This window comes from Pituophis catenifer, unplaced genomic scaffold (assembly GCF_029215685.1).
Source record: "Pituophis catenifer annectens isolate HBS135680 unplaced genomic scaffold, rPitCat1.0.hap2 SCAF_2, whole genome shotgun sequence".
Lineage (NCBI taxonomy): Eukaryota > Metazoa > Chordata > Lepidosauria > Squamata > Colubridae > Pituophis > Pituophis catenifer.
Genome location: NW_027256882.1, coordinates 170,020,643 through 170,038,468, shown reverse-complemented (window position 1 = coordinate 170,038,468; position 17,826 = coordinate 170,020,643). Strand labels below are relative to the sequence as shown.

The window sequence follows — 17,826 nt, the reverse complement described above, 5'->3', positions numbered from 1 at the left end:
GCAGAGAGTAGAAAGAGCTAATATCTTCACCCACCAGCCTCAGATTCAAACTTGGCAGACTACATAAAAGGGATTTGGCAAGAAATGGCCAAGAAATGGCTTTTTCTGTAGAAATAAGTTCATTCAATTGTTTCTTTCATCTTTACATTAAATTGTTCTTTTCTTTTTCTCACTATAATATTACACCAAATTTAATGATTTTGCTTCTCTGTACAAGCTAAAGAATTGTGTGCAATTCAGCCTTCATTCTTTAGGCACTATTCAAATTTTCTTCTTTGAAATCTTTATTTCATAAGTTTTCTGGGATCAATAACTTTCTGACAAAAAAAAATATTTGTAGAAAACCAACACCATTTTATTATTATTTTATTATTATTATTTCAGACAAATGGTTATCCAACATCTTCTTAAAAACTTCCAGTGTTGGAGCATTTACAATTTCTGGAGGCAAGTTGTTCCACTGATTAGTTGTTGTAGTTTCAATCTTAAAGTTCAAAAGAGGTTGTTTTTTGTTACATTTTACTTTATGTTTTTATTTTAATTCTTTTTATTTAAATCCTATGAGATTGATTACTGTCCTATGAAACAGGTGAAGGGAAGGCTAAAGCCTCTATTTTTTAAATACTTTTTATCTTTTAGACATCAGAAAGACAGTATAAGATATGAGGATCTCATATCTCATATTCCCTTCACTGGGTTGAAGGGAAGGGTATCAGATGAGGCACCCCTCAGAAGATAGCTAGTTACAGCAGGAAATACCAAAACTTTGACCCCAGACAGGCAAGCTCTGAAGATATACAAGGCTGCAAGGAATTCAGGTGTGAGACCTTCAGCCTTCTACCTCATGTGCTCAGCCGTTTCTAGCCTTATAACTTAACAATGTTTATCACCTCCCTAAATCTCATTTGTTATTCATATCTGTCTGTTATACACAAACAACCCTTTTACCATATACTAAGGAAAGTCCCCATTTCTTGTTTACCTACCATGTTGCCCTTAGGTCCAGGAGCACCATCAATACCAGTAATACCCTACAAGAGATAAACAACAAGATCATGAAACTCAAAGGGAGATTTTTTTTTTTTTTGTACAGAACAATATCAAATGAAACTATTTTGTAAGTCCAAATTGGAAAACTAAAATTCTAATTCTAATTATTCTGTCTCCATTTTGGAAAATATGAAGGGATAGATAAAACTGAATGTGACATCTACTTTGTCAAATTGAGTTTTGACTCTTAGTTCCTTCACAGTTATTAATGTTTTCTATTTCCTAATCTAGTTCTCGCTTTAGGAATATTTCTTCATAAATTTCCCCTCTCTTTCATGTTTTACCTTAATGATGTATGTTATGACTGCACTGAGATTATATTTAAGAGTAAAGCTTGCAAACTACCATAAATGAATAGGCAAATTTGAATTTGGAAAATTGTGATTGATACTTATTGAGATACATTTTTTTACATCATGGTTAAAATGTTAAAGGTTTTCATATGAAAGAGAGGAAAATAAGGATGAGAAGGTGTCTGCCATATATTTTTAATATACTAACTATTATTAAAAGATCAGACATGTAGGTTAACAGTTCACACTAGCCTATATTAATTCATGACTTGGGTTAAATTAAATGTGTGCCCTTTGATATTAGCTTTGAGTACTATGCAAATTCAAAATTTGTCATTTATTCACTAAATAAACTAGAATACTAACATAAAAATGAAATGAATATAGTTTAATGTGATAGATAATTCTAACTCATATGATTTGTTTAGGTTCATTTTTGTATGATGTGTAAACCCAGCTACTAATTTGTAAAGCATGCATTGATGCTTTATCAATGTATATGAATCAAACCAACCAATGGTTCAATGAAAATATATCTTAGTATAACATATGAACCCAGACAATATATCTGCTCTGGGCTTTCACCATTACATACTGCAATATCATAAACAGAACTCAAAACCTAATTGCAAATTCAAAAACTAAGAGATCAAAAATTAAATGTTATGTCCAGATTAATTTTCCAAAACTTTAACAGAACTTAGACTTATAAACATTTTTCCTATTAAAATTTGTCCCATTCCTTGAACCTATTGCCTGCTCAATCCTTCTTGTGAACAAAAGGGGACATGGAAGGAAATTCATACCGTCTGGCCGAAAGAACCAGGATTACCTCGCGAGCCTGGCAAACCACGAACACCCTAGGAGAAAAAATGGTTATATTAGAAGACTTTGATGAACATTGTTCAATCAAACACACTTGCCAGAAACTTGGTTCCATTGAAGAAGAAAGGCATGAGAGCAGTACACCTGTTACTCCCCATTAAAATGGCTTAGAGTGATGCCATCTCAGAAAACCCAATGTATTTATTCCTGGTAGGTAGACAGATACTCACAGCTTCCCCAGGCTGTCCTCTGGGCCCTTGCACACCTTCAGAACCCTTTGAAAACAAGGAGGAAATGAGAAACTGAGGTATTAGAGTAGGCTCTTTCCACACACCCACAAACCCCCGGTTATGATACATAATTCATACTGAATACCAAATGAGTAAACTCCTAAGGCTGCTTTGAGAAATCCATCATAGAAAATTCAACTCTAAGTGGGAAATATAATCACTACTTTTTAATCTAGAATGCCTAGCATTCTTTCTATATTCCTAGGAAGGTATTTTGAGTGATTTAAGCTTACTGCAACTCAAAGATAAAGGTTGGCATTACATTTCCAAAGGGCCATGGTCAGCTAAAATATTGTGTGGTTGTAGTTCTTATTTATTTAATTTTTATCCTGCCTTTAATATTTTTATCAATAACTCAAGGCAGCAAACATATCTAATACTCTTTCTCCTCATATTGTCCCCACAATAGCAACCCTTTGAGGTGCATTAGGCTGAGAGTGAGAGTGACCAGCCTAAAGTCACACAGCCAGATTTCATGCCTAAGGCAGGACTATCTACAATACTCCAGCTTTACTGAGATTGAATATAGCTATCTTGAAATACACTTAAGTGTATTCCTCTAAAACATTTAAATCTGTATGTTTCTTTTTATAAATTGAAGAAATACAAAAAACTGTAGCATCAGGAGAAAAAAAGGTTTAAAAAGGTAAATTTGTTATGATTAAAATAAACAACAGTAACTGTTCCCAAAAACTAACAAAAGATCCATATAACTATAGATAGCAATATAAAATTTATTTGAACCTCAACTTACCATTATATCTAGAACATATATAAGCACTATGAATCATCTTTCATCATTCAGAATACAAAGACTTAGCAAAAATAGATAGGAAACATGTATCCTTGATCCATTCCTTAAAATCAGAAATTTTAAGTATTTTTTAGTTATATAAAGAGATCATCTTTGTCATGTCCCAAGTTAGATGGGACCACATCCTTCATAAGAATTCTTCAAATGTATGGTTAATATTTTCAACTTACTATTTAATTACTTATTAAATTGAGTTGTTAGTTTCCAAGCTGTGGCATCACTCAAGAATCTCATTATTGCAACACTTCAATGTTGCATCTGTGCCATATTCTTTCATTAACACATATTTCAATTGTATACATTCCAATAAACATTAGAGGTGAGTCATATAGAACATGCTATCTCTCAAATCTTTAAAAACCATCCAGTTTATTGTTGATTCTTTGTTTGGCCCAAGCATTACAATAAAGTATATCTTCCTCTATTTTAAAGTGTGGGTTATTCCATAACATCAATTTATCAAGTGATTTGGAATAAAAACTTAATTGTTTACTTATTAATGACCAAATGTGTCTAATAGCTTTCAAAGCTAAAAACCAATATCCTTGTTTACAATACCTGGACCCCAAAACATGCCAAGATTTCAGTAATGTTATATGCTTGTGCTCAAAATAGGCCCAAAGAGATGAATAATCATAAAAACCCACATTCGAAAAAAATATTTAAACTAAAGCCAATTGATGCAATATAGTTGAAAATCTGGAAGTTTGAAGCTGCTGTTATTGTAACCTCAGTTTGGTAAGGATAGTCATGAAGCTTTAGCTGTCCATAACAAAATGTTCTTATTATCTTCTCTGTATAAAATATCTATTAGTAATTAACATTGGAGTCCTTCTTAATATATATATATATATTAATTTCAATGTAATATTCATTTTAGTGTAATCTTGCCTCAAACACTTAATGCAATGGTTTTAACCATCAACAGAAACTGCATCTACATATTTAGATATATTCAGTTCAAGATCCTAGGATGTATTTCAAAAAAAGATATAAACCCAAGTATTTTGTGGAGTTGGTATGAATTGTAAAATTTTAATCTATTGCAATAATCTAGAGGCATAGTAGATCCCAAAGGCAGCTAATAATATATCCTCCAATTAATAGTGTAACCAGTAAAAGCATATTGTATATGACTTCAATAAACATACTGTAGATAATGACATCACATAATTATCAAAAATAGTCATAATAACATCAGCATATGTAAACAATTCATACTCTGTTTCAAGTGCCATTACACGCTTAATATTTTCAGACTACTTAATAAAAGAAGAATTTATATATAAAACATGATTGTTTTCAACTCCTCTTTCATTGTAATGTAGACTTTTTGTCCAAAGGATCTGCCTGCTAACGACTGTCTACTATTCAAAACCAGAAGTGTGATAGTAACTTTCCAGAGTGACAAATTTCATGAAAAGATATAAGCTTTCCTAAAAGCAGTTCATTTTATCACATGCATCGGTGGCTAAATTGTTGTACGATTGAAATTATGATGAAGTGGAAAAGGGGAAAGGAAGGGGAAGGGGAAGACAGAATGATTATGCAGTCAGATGGGAATATTTCAATTATCAATTATAATTTATTTAAAAACATTGTGCTTGTTGATACTTTTTTGATGTATATGAATTCATTAACCTTGCACCAAGGGCCCCTCAAGATAAGAATGCTATACTGTTGTACAAGAAAATAATAGTCCTATCCCTAAAAGTTTTACAAGAAAAAGGTTCTACACTATTCTACAAAACAATGGCCCCCTTATCTAAAAGTTCACCCCCACTTTCAATCTATGGTTACTGAGCTTGATTGTTTTATTGCGGATGTCTCATTACCAAACTACTTAACATCATCAGTGCTAGTAAGGCAAACAGTGCAGCAATTCTGAACATCAGAAAAAGGAAGACCTATCAATGTCTTGCAACAACATAGATACCCATGCAACTTTATCAAAAAGTGACTGACCCCCCAACCCAGTACAGCACAACTAATACAAGCCATGAAAAGCACAACACTGCCATACATCAAAAACCTCTCAGAAACCACCAACTGACTATTGCAACCACATGCCATCACCGTAGCTCACAAACCATCCAAAGCCCTCCAAAACATCCTAAGTAAACCAAAAGACCCAGCAGCCACAGGAAGAAAAAAAGGAGTTATTTACAACATAATATTGTAAGGACTGAAACAGTCACAGGGACCACCAAATGGAACATCAATTAGCAGTCAGAAGACATGATGAAAACTCCTTAATTTCACAACTCATCAACATACTTAACCATAGTTTTAACTGGGAAACTGTGAGCATCCTAGACCAAGACCAGTCCAAAAATGGTAGAGAATTCCTGGAAGCCTGGCACTCAAGACAAATTAGCCATCAAGAAGCACACAGAGATCCACATTTACATACGCTTTAAAAGAGAAAATCAAAAAGCCAAAAAGGAAACAAAAAGATCTAAACACCTCTTCACCAGCAGTCAACACTCAGATGAGCAGAAATTAACACTGAGATTAACGCTAGCCCAACAATCAAGAAGCAAACAATATCCCAATCAAGAAACTACCAACACAGTCAAACAAGCTAACAGTAAACAATAGCCCAATCAAGGAACTACCAAGCCCACTCCCACCAACACCAATAAGGCAAGCCAGTAGTATATAAAATGAAAGCAAACTCTACTCCCTTACTACAACTAATAATGTTACTTAGTTTCTTAATGAAAATCTGCAAGAAAACAACAAAGCTCAGAGAGTACTAAGGATTCTACAATTCAACCCTAAGCTACAAATATTCTATCAGAAATAATGCATACCTTAGAACCATCATTTCCAGGGGGTCCAGGTAGGCCTGGCTTCCCTATATCACCCTGCAAAGCAATAAAGTGGGGAGTGAATGTTGGTGGTAGCTTAAATAGAGGACAGTAGTATAGATATTAGGGTAGTCTTACTCTGTTTCCCTTTACTCCAGGGAGTCCTGGGAGACCATCAAAGCCCCTGTCACCCTATAAGAAAGGGGGAAAAAAACAGATGAGTACCGAATTGACAAGCATAGACCAGTTTTTCAGCTAGGAAATAGATAAGTAGATAGATAGTTTTGCATGCCTAATTTTACTACAACAATGCTCTTTGTCCTTAACGCAATCCTACAAGATAAATACATTCTGAAGAACATAAATTTTAAATTATACCCAAGAAATAGGTGCACAGAATGATGTGGCACAGTAAGGGGAGGACAATGTTGTCTTGATGATCAATTTGGCATGTTTTGATAGGCAACATTGGTGCTTCAGAATTTGGAAGGAAGCAAAACTTGAAAATTTAAAAAGAAGTTTAAATTTGCTGGATTATAAACCAGAGGCAAGGATTTGCTATTTTTGTGACTATGTATGTCTTGGAGGCTAACAGCTGAGATGAATAAGATTCAGGAATTCTTGGTTTGACTTTCAATTCAGATGAACTACATCAGCTTCACTCACATCTCCCTTTTTGCAATATGCAGGAAATTAAATGTAGTATTTACTTACTTTGTTAGCAGTGAGACTCTGCAGTTGTTGTTGAACTACAACTTCCATTGACCCCATTCTATAAGGTCAATCATTATGGGGAAAAAGTTTGAAGTCATCTTATTCCACATATTAGAATACTTCCCTCCCTCCCTCTCTCTCTCTGTATATGGGGGTACATGTCACCTTCAGAAATAGGTTATGGTTATGTGTAATTTGGCCTCACAACTTCTATATAAAATTTTATGTTCATAAATACTAAAAATATTTATATTTTCTAAAGCTTTTGATTCTTTTATCCCAATACTTAAATTGCTCAGAGGAACTTGTGCACACAAAACTCACACACACTGAATCTTGACTTAATGACTTAATGATAAATCACAAACTAATATGCAAAAAGCTCCATTTTTCAGTCTCCTGTATCTTGAGACCAAAATCCAGGACAGCTGCTGACAAATCACAAGCTAGTTTGGCAAATTGCGCAGTTTTCTATATTCTTATCTTTAAAGGCTTTGGCAGTGAAGGAGATGTGTTGCCAATGAGCTAGTTCAAACATTATTCATGTTCAGGGAGGAACTATATATTTAAATACCAGATCCTAGGAACCAACAACGGGGAAATATTGTGGTTTCCTACCCTGTTTGTGTATCTGTGGAACTGCCTGGCTGGCCAAATGTTGGAAACTATATGGCTTAGATGGGCCTGCTTCGTATTCAGTGGGACTCCTCTTAATTTCCCACATGAGTTCCTCTGAGTTTTGAATGGGTTCCAAGACCACAATCACAAAATACGAAGGGGAAAAAGTTGATTTTTCATGTGGCATTCATATCACATGGGTGAAAATTTCTCCTGAATGTACCAAATTCAACATGAAAGTGGAAACAACATTTCATTCAGCTCTATTTGCACCCCACTATTGTGTTGCTATTGCAGGAAAGACCAAACTACGATGGGAGTGGGAATCTCAAATCCCTCTTCCCCTCCTTTGTGTGAATTCCACCCTACAATTAAGGTTAGAAAACCTTGGGTCCTGTTTCTCCGGGGAGTCCTCTGCCGCCATCAGCTCCTGAACGACCCTTAAAGAAAATGAAAAGGAGAAAAAGAGTGAGAAAAGGGGGCAAAGAAAAGCATTCCTACAGCTTGGCACCCATCCATGTATCTGATGCTTACCCGCTTGCCAATTTTCCCTGGGGGTCCAATTGGTCCCTGTATCCCAGGGAAACCCTGTAAGGAGAATTGAAATAAATGAGATTGTTGCTCTATATATTTGTTTTCATATGAAAATTTATCTCCATTGGGAAAATGATCTGCTTTGACTTAAATCTCATCTTTAGCCATTAGTGGCAATACATATTTTACTTTAACATCAATATAAGATGTATCAGAAGGAATGTCTTATAGATGCCCTAATCTACTGATAAGAAGAAACTTGTAAGGAGCCCAGGTGGTGGTTAGAATGCAGCATTGCAGGCTAACTCTGCCCATTGTCTGGAGTTCGATCTTGATGACTCGAGGTTGACTCAGCCTTACATCTTTCCAAAGTTGGTAAAATGAGGACCCAGATTGCTGGGGGCAAGAGCTTGACACTGTAAAAGATTGCTGTAAAGAGTGGTAGAAGTAAAGAGTGGCTGCTGTACGGTGTGGTATATAAGACTAAGTGCTATTGTTACTGCTATGTTAAGATCCAAAACAATTACTGATCCAGAACGCAACATCTTTTTTGTTTGATAAATTTCAAATTTATTTCCAAAGTTAAAATACAACCTTTAAAAACCCAAAAACAACAAACAAAGCAAAAACTAAACAAGACCAAAAATGTTCATAAAAACATACACATATATTGCCCCCCCCAATTGAATACTGATAAATATATTTCAACAATATTAGTTTGCAAAACAGGTCTACAATCTATAAGCTTCTACACCATTAGTTGCCCAACTAATTTGACCTACCATTTATTTACTGAAAAAAAAATCAGTTAACAGGTAAAGTTAACAAAACTAAACTCCAAAGTCCTCTGTTAACAATATATTATTGTATTTCACATGCAGAAAGTCCACTAATGGCTTCTAAACTTCCATAGACCACTGCAATCATCATCTCTAATCTCTAATCTGTCTCTATCTTTGAGTGATTCTTAGTAATAAACTTTTTTACTTAAATTATAATTGGGATATTTCCCAACAATTCCATCTCATTCCCCAAAGTCATAGTTTTCTGTTGTATTTCCACAGCACTTGTTTAGAAGTTTTTTGAGGCAGCTGAACCACAACATCTCTTTAACAGTTGTCTTCTGACTGAATATACTAAGTCTATTCCATAGTCTCCAACAGTTTTCCTAAGAAAGTCCAGTTCACCACTGATCCATATTGCCATTTCTAAGCCTTTTAAATTCATACCCCTTTTCAGCCTTCTCCAACGGACTTGCAATTCTCAAACAAAGCTCTTTCTTCTTCAGTTCTGTCAGCAACAAATCAACTTCCAATCCACCCAATTGGAAGTCTGATTTAGCTGCTATTAGTTGTATCTGAGTATCATCCTTAGGTTGATTTATGACTGTTGTTAAATCATTAAACATTTTGTCTATATTTTCACTCACAGCTTGTAAATTGAAAAGCATTTTTTTCAAAAGCTTCCAAGAAGGCTTGGAGATTAAGTTGATATGGCTTTATTGTTACTTCCATTTTTAATATAGTCTAATTTTTTTTTATACTGTAGCTGGACTTTCACAACAAAACATAGGCAATTCCTCCCAAGGACAAAAGAAGTTGATATTCCATAACAAAATGTCCACAGGAAAAATTAAGATAATATTTCCCATGATAGAAACAAAAGAGAAAATTTCCATCTAATCAGAGAGAAAAATAGATAAGAGACCAGAAATATATACAAAAGCAAATTAAAAAAGGAAAGTTCTTTTTAAAAATAGTAAAATACAAAAGCCTTGCAGTAGTCTGGTGCAGATGTAAATCAAATCTCATCACTTTCACTACCAAAGAGAAAACATTTATGCTGTTGGTTTCCATGCAGCAAAAACAAGTGTGTCTTAACTCCAAAGCACAGCAACAAGAAAAGGTAAAAAGTTCACAGTACAGCAAAGGGGTATAAAAAATAAATCAGCATTCAACCATATACTTTGTTAAAGATGTAAGTCAAAAGCAAAAAAAAAATATCAAAATCAAAACACGATGTTTAAAAACTAGGCTTAAAAAAAAACAAATACTGACAGGAAAAGATGGAGACCCGACCCTCCAATCGCTCTTATCAAGAATCCCAATCGTCTAGATTCCTCTTCCTATTCAAGTACATGGTCAACTGAGCATAGACTTGAGTCATTCCTAGTTGCTCCCATTCATATCTAGGAAGTGTGCTGCCAAAGAGCCAGTTTTGGCAGCAAAGTCAGCTGTTTGTTGGCAGGAGAAAAATTCAACCTGTCACTCAGTATGCCAATTCCTGGAGGACTCCAGAATGCAACATTTAAAGTATTTTATCACCAATTACTTTAAATTTGTTATTGCATAATAAAATTATTCCAGAAAAAGAGAAGATTTTGAAGCCTATTCCTATAAATGCCTATCTCTTCCAACCCATAAGAAAGACTTCATGTGTCTTTTGATTCAGGAAGGTGGAATCTTCCTCATTGGGAATTCTAATATTTGGAGCATATTCCTGAGAAAGACTAAGCTAATTAATTCCCTCTCTGATGTTAGATCAGAAGAAGAGAACTTGGAGACCTTCCAAACATTGTCCCTTCCTTTAATTCTCAATTTCCATTTATAAGATACGTCCATGGATTAGGGATCCTGAGAACTGTTTTGGAGAGTTACGGATTACTTATCCTGGGACAAGTGGTGGTCAAAGATTTGAAATTACTATATGTTTAATCTTAGTTCATTTCTTTTTCTCTAAATGCATTTTATGTTACATCTCTTTGCATGTATCAAAGGGCAGGATGGGGCTGAAATAGGGTACAAATATAAATAAATATATCACAAATAATTTTCTCAGAGGTAGGATGAGGGTATAATAGATAAAATACCAGGAAAATCTTGCAAAAGACCTGTATTTTTTTTCAATAATTTTGTACCCTAGGAATGTATTTTTATTCCATGAATGATAAATGCTTATGATAAGGGGAGGGGAGGAAAAAAGAAATTGATGGAAAAAAGATTCCTTAACTTATTTTACTACCAATGCCAGAATTCTGTCTGCTAAGGATAACCTAAAAGCCTTCTCATTTGAGCATGCCAGGAGAAAAGATCAGCATGCTTAAAATGGCTACAGTGCACCTTCCAAATTTGGGGGAAAGGATGAATTATTATCTGTATTGCAAAACTGCTTATTTCATATTCAGTTTCAATTTTTATGCAGTTGAATAAGGAAGAGTACAATATAATAAGGCAAAGTAAATCTATCAGGCTAGAGAAATTCTAATGTGAAAGATATGTATATGGTACAAAACTATAAAATGGGCAGGAGATAAACAAGTGCAAGAATAATGAAGCAGAGCCACTTTGATGTAATGCAAGGGTGAGGAATTATGGCCCTTTTATGATTTGTGGACTTCAACTCCCAGAATTCTTGAGCTCATGAATTCTGGGAGTTGAAATCCACAAGTCATAAAAGGGCCATAGTTCCCCACTTCTGGTGTAACAGTCAAGTACCAGGCTAGAAACAGGAGATGGAGTTCTCCTCCCACCTTGGGCACAAATTCAGCTTGTTGACCTTGAGTCATTCACTGAAGAAAAAAGCAATGGCAAGCCATTGATAGTATTTTGCCAAGAAAACTGCAGGGATTAGTCCAGGCAGTCAACAGCAGTCAAGACTGACTCGAAGGCACAAAGAGAGGAAAGGATAAGAAAGCCTGAATGGAAAAGAGGCTGGACATCAGCCTGGCATTTTTATACTTCACACTTTACCAACCTTATTTCCTCCAGAGGTGTTAAGATTTCCACTCCCAGAATTCCCTACCAACACAGCCCAAGCCCCTCCTGTCCATCTTCAGCAACAAACCTGGGGTCCGGAGTCACCCGAATCCCCTTTTTGTCCTGATTTTCCTGGTAGACCCTGTAGAAATCATATTAAAAATAGATTAATTTGTTCTAGAATATTACAAAAATGAATAATCCAACCACAGTGAATACATCCAGAAATTGATGAAGCAGGACAACTATTCTAACTATTAATTCTTAAAAAAAAATCAGCAAAGTAATACATATGAGCATATGAGGGAAAATTCAGGCATTCTTCTCCTGAAAATATTAATTTCTCCTCTAACAGAAAGTGATACATGTTAAGATCTTGTTTGCCCACTCTACACCTATTCATCAATAGAGAAGTATGGGGAGTTGTGATTTCACAGCCTAAAGTAAATTTGGGAGAATGGTCTGGAGCAGGAAATAAAAACTAAAGATGCAATCAACTATATCCATGGTAGCTTCACATTTGCCCAAGCTGATTCATTTTCTATATTAATATAGAAAGCAGATAACTGCTATTATCTGATATCAGCAGCAATGTAATATAGAGGGAAATCAGTTAAAGACATTATACCCCAATATGATTTTCTCCTCCCATCTCTGTGTGTGGAAAAAATCCCATGCCTAAGGGCAATGTAGAAATATGCAAAATGTAGCAATTCAGGAACAACATGTTTCAGAAAACTCAATAATTTTTCCTTCCAGACATACAAATTCTTTCCTGGGCCATGCTATTTTAGGAAGGTATAGCATGATCCCACAAGGGGACAGAAATTCTGGAAATTGCGAAACTCTCCCCAGAATAGCATTATCCTGAGACTTCATGGTCTGGAGAGGAAATAAAATATCTTGGAGTTTTCTGAAACATTTCGTTCCTCAGTCGCTGAATTTTGTATATTCACAGATATGACATTGTTAAGATCATTTGTAGCTTGGCCCATAAATAAGTTTAGACAATTTCAAGAGATTAAAGTTCTTTTCAATGTCTATGAAAGAAAAGTGCTTGTGGGCCATGTAGTATTTTTTTTTCTATGAAATCTATTACATGCTGAAGAATATTTCATTTCAGCCCAAATACAATACATGGACAATACTACTGTAAATTAACCATGATTCACAGCACCGAGATGAGTATGAAACTCAAAACTTTCCTTTAACAGATTTACAGAATTGGAAGGGATCTTATAGGTCATCTAGTCCAACCCCCCGCTCAAGCAGGAGACGCTATACCATTTTTTACAAATGGCAGTCCAATCTTTTCTTGAAAGTCTCAAGTGATGAAGCTCCCACAACTTCCGAAGGCAAGCTGTTCCATTGGTTGATTGTTCTCACTGTCAGAAAGTTCCTCCTCATTTCTAGGTTGAATCTCCCCTTGGTCAGTTGCCATCCATTATTCTTTGTCTGGCCTTCAGGTGCTTTGGAAAACAGCTTGACCCTCTCCTCTCTGTGGCAGCCCCTCAAATATTGGAACACTGCTATCATGTCCCCCCTTCTCTTCACTAGACTAGCCATGCCCAGGTCGTGTAACCGTTCTTCATATATTTTAGTCTCCAGTCCCCTAATCATCCTGGTTGTTATCCTCTGCACTTTTTCTAGAGTCTCAACATCTTTTTTATAATGTGGTGACCAAAACTGGAAGCAGTACTCTAGGTGTGGTCTTACTAGGGCTTTATAGAATGGTATTAGTACCTCACTTGATCTTGATTCTATCCCTCTGTTTATGCAATTTAGGATTGCATTGGCTTTTTTAGCTGCAGCTGCACACTGCTAGCTCATATTTAGCTGATTGTCCACTAAGACTCCAAGATCCATCTCACAGTCACTGCTATTAAGCCTGGTTTCCCCCAGTTTATATGTGTGCTTTTGGTTTTTCTTACCTAAGTGTAAAACTTTACTTTTCTCTACATTGAATTTCATTTTGTTAGATAGAGCCCAGAGTTCAAGTCTATCAAGATCCATCTGGATCTTGAGCCTATCTTCTAGAGTGTTAGCTATTCCTGCCAGCTTAGTATCATCTGCAAATTTGGTGAATTCCCCTTCTATTCCCTCATCTAAGTCATTTATGAAGATATTGAAGAGTACTGGGCCTAAGACGGAACCTTGTGGCACCCCACTGCTTACTTCTCTCCATGTAGACTTAGACCCATTAAGGACTACTTGTTGAGTACGGTTTGTCAGCCAGTTGCAAATCCATCAGGTGGTGAAGCTATCTATCCCACTTTTTCCTAGCTTATGAAGAAGTAGGTTGTGGTCTACTTTGTTGAATGTCTTGCTGAAGTCTACATATATTATGTTGACAGTATTTTGCTGGTCTACTAATTTAATCACTATGTTGAAGAATGAAATAAGATTGGTTTGGCATGATCTGTTTTAACAAACCTGTGAGGCCTGCTAGTTATTAGTTTACTCGTTTCTAGGTGTTGGCAGATCTGCTTTTTTATTATGTTTTCCAATATCTTCCTGGATATTGATGTTCCTATTTATGGGTCAGTTTTGAACAATCACATTTACTCACTAGTGGTCCTGGCCTTCCCGTGAGTCCCATTGGGCCAGGAGGCCCTTTCATGGAAAGCTGAAAAGAGAAAGAAAATGATGAGTTATAGTAATATTAAAAGGAACTAGGGAGAAGTTGTAATTGAGTAATTGAGTAATTGTAAGCAAGAAGGGGCAAGAAGATGCTGGCTTGAGGTATGGGTGAAAATGGAACAAAAAGTAATGTTTGGGTGGCAGTGGTTTCATTCATTTTCTTTCTTCTGTTTGTACCACTATACGTGGAGAAGTGCACAAACTGGGCTCTGAAATGATTTTGCTTTTGCTTGGCTTTGACTAAGCCAATTTCTATCTGATTCAAATCAATGATAAAAGACATGCTATTCATCTTATTGTAGGACATGATTACATCATTAGCCTAAATTAATTATTGAAAAGTTCTTCTGCTCTTTAAATGAACTCTAAACCCAGGTGCAGATTTAATTTAGGACTATTTAAAAAAAAAATCTTACATCAATCAAATCAGTTCCCCATTGGGACGGGTGAATATTTTGTTTCTCTTCTGTATAGTATGATGACTTACTAAGCTATTCCTTGAAACAGAATGTGAATAATCTATATGGGAAACCTTTAGTGTTAGAATGGGTTTGCATGACACACGAGTGATATCCTGAGGTAAACATGCACTGCCATGAATGACAACTGGCAACATAGATGACATGATCAAATGGAGAAAGACCATTATCACTTTAAAGTTGGCTGGACTCACTTCCTGCAATTTTATATCTTCTAAGGTGGGGGGAGAACTGTTGTTATTTCACATTTCAAAAGTGTGAAATAATCAGTGAACAGGAGTTCCTAGAGAGGTTCATTTTTTGTGGGTGCTGTTTTAAGCTCTTGCTTTATATTAGCTGCAAAAGACGATGCTAACCCTCGATGATTCCTCTCTCCCAAATTCGTTTGTTCTCTTTTAAGACTGCTTGAAATGAATAATCAGATTAATTTAAGTGCAAAGAAATGCAGAATCTTTGGGATAAAAACTCTGCTGAACCCACAGTTAACTAAATTTAATTGTTTATTGTTTGTTTGTTTTGAGCCAGTTTGGACATGTTCCTGCTGTTTTCTTGGCAAGATTTCAGAAGTGGTTTGCCATTGCCTCCTTCCTGAGAAGTGACCCAAAGTCATTTCCTGAGTCACTCAGCAGGCTTTGTGCCTAAACTGGGACTAAAACTCATAATCTCCCAGTTTCTAGCCTGGTGCCTCACCCATTATGCCAGGCTGGCTCTCTGTTTTATACAATATACTATTGTTCAGTCAGTAATTCTGACTATGACTTGCTGAAGCAAACATAACCTCACTGAGGGAATTGGGAGGCTGTAATTTAATGGCAGATGAATAAGAGAGTGATTTTAGTAATTTGATTAGCTGACATTCTGTGATGAGCCACATGATTTAGAAATCACTTGAAAACCTGCAATATTATTATTTCAATTTATTCACCTATAATTCACTTTTCCAAGGTCAAATATCTCAACACCTCTGGGTGGCAGTAAGAATTTGAAAAGAATATAAAACATTAACCAGAACAGAAATAAAAAAATGGGAGGGGGAAGGGAGAGAGAGAGGAAGAGAGAGGGGGGAGGGAGGGAGGGAGGGAGACAGAGAGAGAAGTGTTAAATGCTGGAGCAAAATAAGTTGACTACTTAGAGAAATCAAGATTTAAAACAAAGAAGCTTAACATATGCACGTATATTCATACATTTGCCCACAATGCTTACCTTGGCTTGCTGTAAAATAGCTTGGGCCTGGGCCTCCTGAAAAGATACTGAAGGTCCTTTAAGTAAATCACCACGAAACTGGAACTGGAAATAGATCGGTAGCACAAAGTCAAGGAAGAGAATAATAGAATATTGAGGCTATGGCTAAATAAACTATGCAGCTGCGCGAGTTATAGTGGGTGCACCTAGATACACCCACATTACACCAATTCTCTGCGAGCTGCATTGGCGCCCTATCGGTCTCCGGGTGCAATTCGACGTGTTGGTTATTATCTTTAAAGCCCTACATGGCTCAGGACTAGGCTATCTTTGAGACCGCCTTCTACCACATAGCTCCCAGCGACCGGTAAGATCCCACAGAGTCGGTCTTCTCCGGGTCCCGTCAGCTAAACAATGTCGGCTGGCGGGCCCGCAGGGGAGGGCTTTCTCTGTGGCTATCCCGGCTCTCTGGAACCAACTACCTCCTGAAGTCCAGACCGCCCCCACCTATTGGCCTTCCGGAAAGCGGTGAAGACCTGGCTCTTCCGGCAGGCCTGGGGCCATTGATCTCGTTATAGTGATCTTGCGAGACCCAGCCACAAATTGGAGTGTATGTGTTTTAACGTTTTAATGTTTTAATGTCTTCTTTTAACTTTTGTATGAGATATTGTTGCATTGTTTTATTCTCTGTTGTAAGCCACCCAGAGTCCCTTGGGAGTTGGGCGGAATAGAAATGCGACAAAATAAATAAATAAACTAGATGGCAATATGACATCACTATGATGCTTCCATTAAAAAAGCAAATCTTCACATCTAGCATCTTTAAGTGAAAGCATCACCCGCATGTAGTAATTGAAATATTGATGTGTATTTGGTGCCAGGAGGGTATAAAATGGGTTCAAATGTTGAAAACTCAAAATGTTTTGGTTTCGAAGATTATCAACTTTCCTGTTCTTAGAGAGGGATGAGTTGTATATTTGAATTTAGCTCCTTGGTCTTCAAACTTTCCATATAAAAAAAAACAAAACAAAACCCTTCCCTCCTAGATACTTGGCCACATAAAGGTGAGTTCCTCTTGACCCATTTCTTACCTAACCTATCTTTTGGGATCTTATTTTATAATCAATGTCAACACATTTTTGCATCTGGAATATACTCAAAATAATACCCCTGGAAACTAAAAAAGGATTCTCATTTTACATCAAATATTCACTAAAGCTGAAAACAACATCCCTCTAGAGTCTGCTTCTCAAAGGGACTGTATGATGTCGTTTCCTGCCAGTATATCTCATATTCTCAAACTGATCCATTTCCCTGCATCACCTACTGGCAACATGAGCATTGTCCCAGGAGGTCCACGTAGCCCATCAGCTCCTGGAAGGCCTGGGAGGCCTGCTGGTCCCTGTGCAAAAGTGAGTTAAGATACCTTTGTCAATCATTCTTGAGAATCATTGGACTAAAAGAAAGCAATATCAAGCTGGGGCTTGTCAAAGAGATACACGGAAGGGGTGCATGCCAGGAATTCCTTATTCCCCACACCCATCATTTTCAGAAAGATGAAAAATCGCCAGGGGGAAAGATCGAAGAGACTATCATTCCTTCAAACCACATAATGATTTCTTTACCTGCTCACCAGGATCTCCTGAAAATCCCGGTGGCCCTGGTGATCCCATTGGACCCATCTCTCCCTGGGAAATAATACAGCAGAAAATTAAGATAGATGAAGAAAATCTCACAGGCAATTCTTCTTTTAAAGTAGAAACATCATGACACAGTAATATCCAAGCCTAGCATTGCATCAAATGTATCTATTATGCCT

The 17,826-nt window shown here is 36.4% G+C and overlaps 1 protein-coding gene across 1 annotated transcript in view; it reads right to left on the bottom strand.

Moving 5' to 3' along the window:
• COL5A3 (collagen type V alpha 3 chain) overlaps positions 1-17,826 on the bottom strand; it is a 133,413-nt gene that overhangs the window by 55,184 nt on the left and 60,403 nt on the right. The window contains exons 11-22 of the mRNA XM_070935015.1: positions 17,633-17,695; positions 17,335-17,409; positions 16,029-16,112; positions 14,276-14,332; positions 11,795-11,848; positions 7,952-8,005; positions 7,804-7,857; positions 6,224-6,277; positions 6,089-6,142; positions 2,399-2,443; positions 2,150-2,203; positions 987-1,031 (exon numbers count right to left, since the gene is read on the bottom strand). Of these exons, the coding sequence (XP_070791116.1) occupies positions 987-1,031; positions 2,150-2,203; positions 2,399-2,443; positions 6,089-6,142; positions 6,224-6,277; positions 7,804-7,857; positions 7,952-8,005; positions 11,795-11,848; positions 14,276-14,332; positions 16,029-16,112; positions 17,335-17,409; positions 17,633-17,695 (693 nt within the window). The remainder of the gene's footprint in view (positions 1-986; positions 1,032-2,149; positions 2,204-2,398; positions 2,444-6,088; positions 6,143-6,223; positions 6,278-7,803; positions 7,858-7,951; positions 8,006-11,794; positions 11,849-14,275; positions 14,333-16,028; positions 16,113-17,334; positions 17,410-17,632; positions 17,696-17,826) is intronic.